General features: G+C 36.7%; 1 protein-coding gene across 1 annotated transcript; it reads left to right on the top strand.

Annotated features, from left to right (window-relative positions):
- Positions 1–8,974: 8,974 nt before the first annotated feature.
- OR9I1 (olfactory receptor family 9 subfamily I member 1) lies at positions 8,975–9,925 on the top strand (the record flags this gene model as incomplete). The annotated part of the gene is made up of 1 exon (XM_084771785.1): positions 8,975–9,925. The coding sequence occupies one exon, from the start codon at positions 8,975–8,977 to the stop codon at positions 9,923–9,925; it is 951 nt and encodes a 316-aa protein (XP_084627911.1).
- Positions 9,926–10,127: the final 202 nt, after the last annotated feature.

Genomic DNA, 10,127 nt, shown 5'->3' with positions numbered 1-10,127 from the left:
CTCCTGTTCTGTCTCTCTTCACAAGAGAAGCGCTGTTCTGCTTTTCCATCTTTCCCACCTCTCCATTGCACATTCATTCATAGTAGTTGCCCCGGCTGGTGTTAAATATGGACCCACATGAGGAGAGGACAGAGCAGCCTTCAGCTGGTCGATCTTTCACTAATACAAAGAATTTGTTTCTTAATCCATTCAGACAGCCTCTGTATTTTGATTAGAGAATTGAGGCCTCTACTATTTAAAGTTATTGAAATGTGTGTCTGAGTTGTGGTCATCACAACTAAGTAGTTGATGTTCAGTACTGCTGTTTGTGTGGTCAGTGCTATTTTATGTTTTAATAATTAGAGATTTGTATTACTTTCTACAGTATATCTGGTATAAACATTCCTCTTTTAAGCTTGAAATAATATTTTCTGATTTTATTCAAGAGTGGATTGTTGCATACAAAGTTTATATGCTATTTATGTCTTAGAAAGTATTTCTTTCTTCTTCAATTGTGCCAGATAATTTTGTGGGGTATATTAGTCTAAGTTAGCCCTCTTTTAAGTCTTTCTTCATCAATAGTAGTTCATAAAATGCACTACAGACTTACCTACAGAAAAAGCCTATGCGGGTATATTTTCAGCTGTAAGTTCCACTTCCAGAAATGATCCCACACTGTGTCAACTTAGAATAGAACTATCCTTAAGATATATCCTGAAGATATATTCAAGATATATTAACTGAAATGTTTCATTACTACATATTCTTCTATTTTTCTATGGTCTATCTCAATTCCCACTCAACTTTGTACACAGTGTAGGAAAAACTGAAATCAGTAGACATAGTCTTACCATACACTTATTTTGGGAAATGATAGCAAATATTGGCCAAATGCTATCTAGAACACCTTAAATGGCCAGGAAAGATTCCTGCTCTATGGTTCCCTTTCTTCTTTATGGTATCATTTTACCATCTGGCTTCAGCAATTACAAAGAAGAAGGAAAATGAGGGGAAAGAGGAGAAAAAGGAGGAAGAGGAAAAAGGAAAGAGAAATAGAGACCCTCTCTTTGCGGGATATTTGATCCCATTGTGAACACTGAGATTGTGAACTGTGAAAACCTGATTCTTGTTTGGTGTGGTTCAGCCCTAACACATACTGCTAACCCAAGAACTTTCTGTTTACTGTAAACAGGTGATTGTGATGTGGCTTGGCTTTAACACACAACTCTAATCCAAGAATATTCTGAATCTAGGATTTAATAAAGTTAACCCTAGATCACAAAGTAGAGCAAGAAACCAGATGACAGGGATAAAGTAGATAGGAGGGACTTTGAGAGAAGTATATTTAAGACAATGGTGGAAAAGAAGAAGGATATCTTTTTTTTTTTTTTTTTTGGTTTTTCAAGACAGGGTTTCTCTGTGTAGCCTTGGCTGTCCTGGACTCCCTTTGTAGACCAGGCTGGCTTTGAACTCACAATGATCCTCCTGCCTCTGCCTCCCAAGTGCTGGGACTTTTAGCTTTTTAAGTTCCTTAACTTTTGGGCTTTAAAAAAAGCTCTTTAGCTCTTTGGGTTTTAGCTTTTACCTTTTGGCTATTTATTTCTGGTCTGTCAGGTGAGCTAGCAAGCATTTGGCCTTGGGCTTTTGGTTTTTGGCTTTTTTCCTCCTGAAATGTGAGATGAGTAGGAAGAGTCAGCTGAGTGCTTTTTCTGCCTCCATGAGTCAGCAGGATTTCACCCCAGCATTTGGCTCCTGAATTTTAATTAATAATATTGAATATTTGGGATTTTGTTTCTTATTAATGCCACCTCTTACCTAGGCTATATGCATTTTAGTCAAAGAGTTTATTTCAGGCTTATTATTTGGAAGCAAGCATGCCCAGTGTCTTCTTTGGGAGTTTTTCTGCTTGAAAAGCAGTGACCAAATATTAGTGACTAAATCAAAGCAAAATAGGTCAGAGGGCAAGTCCACTGAAGGAGAGCACAACTTGTTAGTGGAAAGCAAAAAAAAAAAAAATTATTCAGAAGTGCACGCAAGAAGTACTACTAACCCCAAGATAACAGCTATACTTTTGTAGATTTAAGGCAAAGTTGTGTGTTTTCATCATCTCTTTGAAATTTTCCTACAGTGTAATTTAATTTGATCATGTTCATCTCCAATCCCCTCCCCTGCCTCCTCCATGATTCACCCCACCCCCTTAACTCTCCCAATTTTTGTCCTTTTTTATTTAATGACTCAATGTATAAGAAAATTAACTCTTCTTCCTTCAGAGTTTCCCAGTTAAGGGTGGAAGCATTTGGTGATTTGAGTGAGAATGACACCTATATATTTATATTTTTGAATGTTGGATTCCAGGTTGGTCTACTGCTCAGAAAAAATTAAGAGGTATGACTTTATTAAGAAAGTGTTTCACTAGGGGTGGACTTTGAGCCTCTCTCCCCTATGCTTCCTGCTTGTAGATGAGGTACAAGCTCTTAGCTACTTCTCCAGAGCCATGCTTGCTGGCTCGTCACCATGCTGTTTCCCACGATGCTCACTAACTTGCCCTTTGAAGTTGTAATCAAGGCCCAGTTATTTCATGTTACCTTGGTAATGGCATCTTATCACAACAATAGATAAGTAACTAAGACAAAGCTTATGAATCCCCTCATAATCCATACTGTAATGTGGATTGGATTAATCTTGTGCAGCTCTTGTTCAGGCAATTACAGCTGCTGAGAGTAGCAGTTCAGTGGCACTGTCGTATCCAGAAAACACTTTTTTTTACTATAATCCTCCCTAAACTTTAGGTTCCTACAGTCGTATCATCTTCTCTTACACAGTACACCAGAAGCTGTCGGGAAAGAATGATATACAGGGCCTACTTGTGGCTGAGCACGCCACTGATACTAATTCTCCTTTTACCAGATGTGAGTTTCTTCATCGGATAATCGCTGATCGCTGCACAAAACACTCAGAAACTCAAATTGTATTGTGCTTACAAGGATATGTGAGTTTCAACGATGATTTAAGAACTACAATAACACAGAAGCTGGCAGCGGGTCTTGAAGGAGCATGAGCTAATAAGCTACTAAGTGAAGAAGCAAATGAATTGTGTTTGGACGAGGTCCTAGACTTAGTCTCTCAGAGTCAATAATTACATGTTCTTTCTGGAATGCTGAGACGACAATGAAAGTGAGCTTTAGGGTCTAAAACACAAATCAGGATTTAGGAAAGCTATCGTATAAAAAGACCTCTGAAAAGTCCTAGATTTGAGTTATATTTCCAATATTACTCATGCCTAACTTCAGGCAGAATATGGTGGCCAGTGATCAAAATCTTATTTAGTCCTGACAGAGGCTGCTAAATTTAGGAATAGCCATGAAATCCCAGAATATTTTCTTTCATCCCTTAAGATATACAGAGAAGATGGAGTAATGAGTCTTGCCTCTTCTGATGTTTGTTCTCCCTGCAAGGCTGGCTTTTCCCAGGAGCCATGGAGGCTGTCCCTGGAGTTCAATCATGATCGAGGGAAATATTTTCCACTGTTTTATTCACACAAAACCATCTCCCAATACATTTTATATATTAGCAACATTGTTTTGTAAGAAAAAATACATGAGTTAGGTTAGCCATCTGAGCAATTTACTTGCTTATTGCAAAATGCTCAAACAACTCATAATAGTTTAAATTCAAACAGAATGACCTTAGATGTAGTATTCCCTCAGCACTTGTGATATAACAACCTCATCCCTGGAAATCCTTGGAAGATACTTGCTCCAAAGTAAGATCTATACACACTAGAGAAGATAACTGGGCAGAGAATCTGGCCTTTTCCATTGAAATGTGCCATCACATAATGCCGTGTTTGTCCAGGAAGTTCAAGTCTTATGTGAGACTCATAGGTAAGACTGGTTTATTTTGTTGATACCTGCAGCTTTGTTTTTTTATTTTAGACAAGGCTCTTATTTGTCACTAGGTCATCTTTAGGAAAGCTCTTAATTTTGGTGTGAAGTTGAATTGAAATAAAACTTTGAACGTGTTTAGCAACTCAGTGTTTCAAAGAAAGATTTCACTACATATGTAATTACATTTTGAGACATCAATTCCAGTAACAGGAAAAACATTAACATTGTTGAACTCTTTTAATGTGCTCCCCAAAACTCAACCTTTAGGAGAATGTAAACGAGTTTGAGAAAGGTTTGAAAGATGTAGCAGTCATTCGTGTCCTGAAGAGTTCTTCGATAAGAGCTTTCTCTTTCTTTATCTCCTGCAGTGAGCTCAGTTTTCTCATTGTGCGTATTATAGGAATATTAAGCCCCCAAAGTGTCAGAGTCTAAAATGTTCACTAGCCATAAAATTTTCTTTTCCATTTTTAAATCTTTTCTGTGATTAGAAATATGTCCCTTCCCCCTACCCTTGGCTCACTCATGGGCGGTGGTACATGATACCTCTTCTAGTACAACTTAGTACAAAGCTGCGTTCCATCAGCCAGGTCGCAAGTGCTTTCCTTTTGTAAAATACCTTAGAAAGTGTGTTATTAAATAAGAAAACTCTACCATGTTATGTAAAAATCTTGTTGGCTTTTTAAAGCATTGCTCTTTTCATACTTGATTTTTTTCCTCAAAATTGAGATTTGTATTAGCTAAGAAAGTTTACCAAAACCATAACAGAGAAAAACATGGCAAAACACGATAGAAGAAATAAAAACACACTATGGAAGCATACTATATATAATATAGGAAAGTCTAAAACTTAACCTTAATATTCTTCTCCCATACAAGTATTTTGCTTAGTTATCTTATGGAAGGATTTTATATTTAAAATGTTGGGCTTTAAGCTGTAGGGAAGGATATTCTCTTCTCCTAAGAGGGCAAGATGGCTTGGTAGGTTCAGTACAAGCTATGGAGTTCTGAGTAGTTCAGTGTAGAAAGTTCTGGGTTCAAAAGCAGTACAATGGGAGAGTATTTTTACATCTCTAGGATTTATCCATAAAATAGTCATATCTGGTTTTAACATGCAGGGCAAGTGGAAGGACACCAGGTATACCTAGTGGGAGTTACAGTCTCAGTGTGGCTGCATTGGCCCCCGATCTACAGTCAGCTAGTCTCTACTCAAGAGCTTTGAGTAGCCTGTCTATCCATCACAGGGACACCATGTTCAAGCACAGGCAGAAAAGGGCTTTGACAATTTCACAATATATGCTGAGAAACATTGAAATTTTCCAACTGTTTTTCTGCTTTTAAAATGAAAAACATATGATTAACTGTGGAGAGAATTATGTATTTAAATTGTAAATATACTACAATGTATATAGAGAATGAAACAAACTTAAAAGCAAAGAGGATAAAATTTATACCAACCCACTTGAAACTCTGCTGGATAATCTTAGATACACAGAGAATTAATTTACTCTTGGTGAAAACAGATTACTGATTAAAATGATAACGTGAAAATGACATCTTTAGCAATACTGATAAATTAAGTATTCCATATGCATATCAAGGGAGGCTGTTATAAAATCACAAGTAACAAATCAAGTTTTCTTGCACTTCATATATAATTCACAAAAATGTATTAATGTTGAAAATTAAATGAAGGGGCATTACATCATAAAGTTGGATATATAAATTTAAGGACACAACTAACATATTTTAAACTGTGTTTCTAAGTAAATATAGGGGAATCTACATGGAGGGTTGTATCTCTTAACTATACTAGAGTGGATACCCATCAGGATATGGGCAGGAGTGAATCTATGGTACAAAGCAGGGGAAATGTTCAGTAAAATAAAGACAAGCCTAGCCTTGATCAGGGTGACTGTTATCAGGTATTTAATTTTGGATGTAAGGTCCAACAACATTATGTTTAAGTAACTATAATTCATTGTAGACTATGCCTGTGTGCTTTCTAAATTTAGTAATTATTAGCAGATAAGAATACATGTTTCCAATAGTGTGAATATTGAAAAAAAAAACTTTTAAGAGGCTCAGATAGCCTGTACTCCTCACCATAGAAACCATGGCCTGTGAAAACTAAAATTCCTTGAATCATCATAGCATCTACCTCACTCTTTTTCACAACTGAAAAATTGAAAGTAAATCCCAAGGAGAGAAAAGAGACTTCCGAAGTTTTCTTAGTATGTTGGACCCTAGAGAAACAACTATGGAGCCTGGACAATAGCAAGAAGGCCTTCCGAAGAAGCCAACTCATCTCTGGCCCCTGCTGCTGGAGACAATTGTAGAGAATAACCCACAAAGCTATGTCAATTGTGGGATGGCAGAGATGCCCTCCCAGTAGCTGATTAGAGCTCAAAGGGACCTTGGACTCAAGGTAGTTTTAACTAAGCCTTCATTAAAAATCTTTTTTTGTACTTCAAGCATTATAATTAATAATAACATCCTGATCTTATGATATCCAGACTTAGCCAGTCCTCATTTCAGTTTCAGGTCCCTAGGAAATTCACCATTGTGTGTGAAACTGGGAAATGCAATAGGGATTCTTGCAAAGCCAAAAGATCCACTGCTATTCTCAAATCTACAGACTACTATTTATTTGGCCTTGGAACAGCCTTTAACTCGTATGGGTGTTCATTTTTCTCATCAGTGAAATAATAGTAATATTATATTATGTCACAGGGTATGGAGGCAAGCACAGATGCTCACAAATATTAAAATGTATGAACGCAAGGTATTATAATGAATTATTACATTGTAGTTGTATTAATTGTATTTTCACAGTATAAATCTCATGTCACATAAAATAAAATTCCTAGTTTTGCTAATGGAAAATGATTCCTTACTGATCTAATTTTAATGATTATTGATTTGGTTGTATTTTCAAGGGCTACAGTTGAGGATATTCCAACTTGATGTAGTTGGTGTGGAGTAAAGAGTGTGATCAAATGGTTCAGATGATGCAGAATATGGTAAAGGAAGCAGAGGTGTTAGATGTGGACTCAAGCTATTCACTGAGTCATGGCAATAGATAGTTTGGTTTTTCTGGTCTTATATTTTTTCATCTAAATCTAAGACAGTGTACCTGTCCAGTAAAATTGTTGGCAAGAATCTATAAAATATTGCAAGTAGAAGGTGAATTATGGCCATGTCTTTCAAGAAATGCAACATAAATGCTTGAAATTTCTTTAAACAGCTTCTGAGGCCACTTGTATAGAAGGTATTTTCATGACAATGCTGGATGTACTAGGAAAATAATCCACAAAGAGCAGATGATGTGATGATGTAAAACCCACACCATATGGCCACAAGAAATTTGGGGAATGCAAAAATTTCCATGGCTCAACATATAGAAATGTAAATATAATCTCTTTGAAAAATCAGTACAGAACAGGAAAAGAAAATCCATTTACTTGATGTTTGAAAACTTCTCTTAGAACAACAGAAGTGTAGAGACAGATCATCTCTAAACTTTTAATTTGCAATTATAGTTCTTTGGCAAAAGGCGTATATGCAACTGCATGAAGGAAACACCACTTGCAATATTAAAAACAAAGCCTCTAAGCAAAGTATAGAATATTTAACTAAACTGGTAATTATTGTTACATGAATAGGGTAAATGAATGACAATTTTTACTAGGGCATAAAAAAAAGAAGTGGGGAGGATTTTCCTACTGTATTTAGTGGGAGCACAAATTTCTTTGTCAAGTATGGCATAAACAAAAAAAATATATAATGCTAGTTAAATTTGATGATAATACTGAAAAAAAGGCTGAAGCTATTTATCTCTTTCTATATGCCGGGAACTGTTCTTCTCTCTTTTCAGGCAGAAAACCAATATTCAAAATACTTTAATAATAAAGCATGTTTTTTAGTATTTTGGATAAGAAATTAAAGTTCAGGAACCTAGATTTGGATAATAGGAGTGGTTAGGGGAGATATGAAGAAGAAACATAGAAGGAGGAGGTATGAGGAATAAGAAAGGGGAATATGGCAAATGACAAAATATCACAAATCTTTAACAAGAATAATCAGTGTGTGTGTGTGTGTGTGTGTGTGTGTGTGTGTGTGTGCATGTGTGTGTGTAGTGTTCGTGTTCGTGTGTCATGAAAGCATGAAAGAAGCCTACTTTATAGAATAAAGGTGACGAAAAGATATGGGGAGAAGGAAGAAGGGAGTGTAGGGAGAGCATGAGAATACACATACACATACATATATAATATTTATTATATACAAATATAATATATTATTATATATATAATGAAACCAGTTATTTTACATGATAAGTAAATTACCACCGAGGAGAATTGAGGAACAAGGGAGTTATATGACTTGGACAAAGGCCTTAAAGTTAAAGATAACTACAAGTTTGAACATACCTCTAATTATGGTGTTAACAAATAGTGCAAAAAAATGAAGTGTAATATATTAAATAAAATGCCCTTTGGCCTAGAGTGATAAAGACTGAGGTAAAATAAAAAATATTTTAGTTTTAAGTGCTATCTGAGTAGTCTTGATGTCAAATAATAACAGGATATGAATGTGAACTCTAAGAGATTAATCAATACAAAGAAAAGATCTTCGATTACATACTACGAGTAGGCTTTTGGGGGAAGATGATTAAAGTGATACAAGTTTCTGGGGGCTAAAACTAAGGTCAGTGTGCAAATTGTAAATAGCAACACAATAGAGGCCTAAAATGAGAACTAATCTGTTGAATTTTTGGTGGATAGAATTTCATATATGGATGAGATGCCTACCCAGCAGTTGTGATAGCATTGAAATAGCAGAAAGGACATCTTGGTACCTTCCAAACCTGAAAAGCATGTGTCTCTTATCTTTACAGAAATTTTCAAATTCACACAAGAATTATTCAGAAAGAGAAATTTTAAAATAATACTCTGTTGTATAAACTTAAGATTTAAGTCTTTTTAAAATAAGCTCTAAAAACAGCAAGGGACTACAAACTTAATTTTCATCACAAAGTAAAAGACTGTACGTCAGTTGTGGTTTCTTTACAATCCATTCTTATCTTCTGATGAGCTGTCCATTCTGAATCCATGGCTAAGAACAACGTCACAACAGTAAATGAATTCGTTCTAACCGGCTTTAATGATCACCCCAAGTGGGAGATTCCCCTCTTCCTGGTGTTTCTCAGCTTCTATCTTGTCACCATCCTGGGAAACTTGGGCATGGTCATTCTCATCCAGGTAGACGTCCAACTCCACACCCCTATGTACTTCTTCCTGAGCCATCTGTCTGTGTTGGATGCCTGCTACACTTCAGTCATCACCCCTCAGATCCTGGCCACACTGGCCACAGGCAAAACAGTCCTCTCCTATAGTCACTGCGCTGCCCAGTTTTTCTTCTTCACCATCTGTGCAGGTACAGAGTGTTTCCTGCTGTCTGTGATGGCCTATGATCGCTATGTTGCTATTAGCAACCCACTGCTCTACACTGTAACCATGAGCTCTAGAAGATGCTGGAGTTTGGTAATGACAGCCTATATCTGTGGAGTGTCTGGGGCCATTCTGCGTACCACGTGCACATTCTCCCTCTCCTTCTGTGAAAATAATCAAATCAATTTCTTCTTTTGTGATCTCCCACCCCTGCTGAAGCTAGCTTGTAGTGACACAACGAATGCTGAAATTATCATTGTCTTCTTTGGGAACTTCGTAATTTTGGCCAATGCCTTGGTTATACTCATTTCTTACCTGCTCATCATCAAAGCTGTTATGAGGATGAAGTCTTCAGTTGGAAGAGCCAAGACTTTCTCAACATGTCTTTCCCACCTTACTGCTGTGGCTCTATTATTTGGGACCCTCATCTTCATGTATATACGGAGTGGTTCAAGAAAATCACTTGAAGAAGACAAAGTAGTCTCTGTCTTCTACACTGTGGTGATTCCTATGTTGAACCCTATAATCTACAGCCTAAGAAACAAGGATGTCAAAGCTGCCTTCAAGAAGGTTACTGGTAGATGCCAGGTGTCCCACAGCCTACAACACTGAGTGAGAAGGCCACTCATCTAAGTAAGGTGTGTCATTGTATCCTAATAGACACCAGTACTACATGTATGCTATACTCATGAATAGAAAGTAGACAAGTGATACCAGGAAAGGAAATGTGTGGATGTGGTGAACTTTGTATTCAATGAATTCTGCAATGCTTTATTCTTATCCCAATCCCTGCAACTTTCAATTCATCGTGTTA

This window comes from Acomys minous (genome assembly GCF_964271855.1).
Source record: "Acomys minous genome assembly, chromosome: 2".
NCBI classification, from domain to species: domain Eukaryota; kingdom Metazoa; phylum Chordata; class Mammalia; order Rodentia; family Muridae; genus Acomys; species Acomys minous.
The sequence above is the reverse complement of the archived record's forward strand: the minus strand, read 5'-3'. Positions and strand labels throughout refer to the sequence as shown.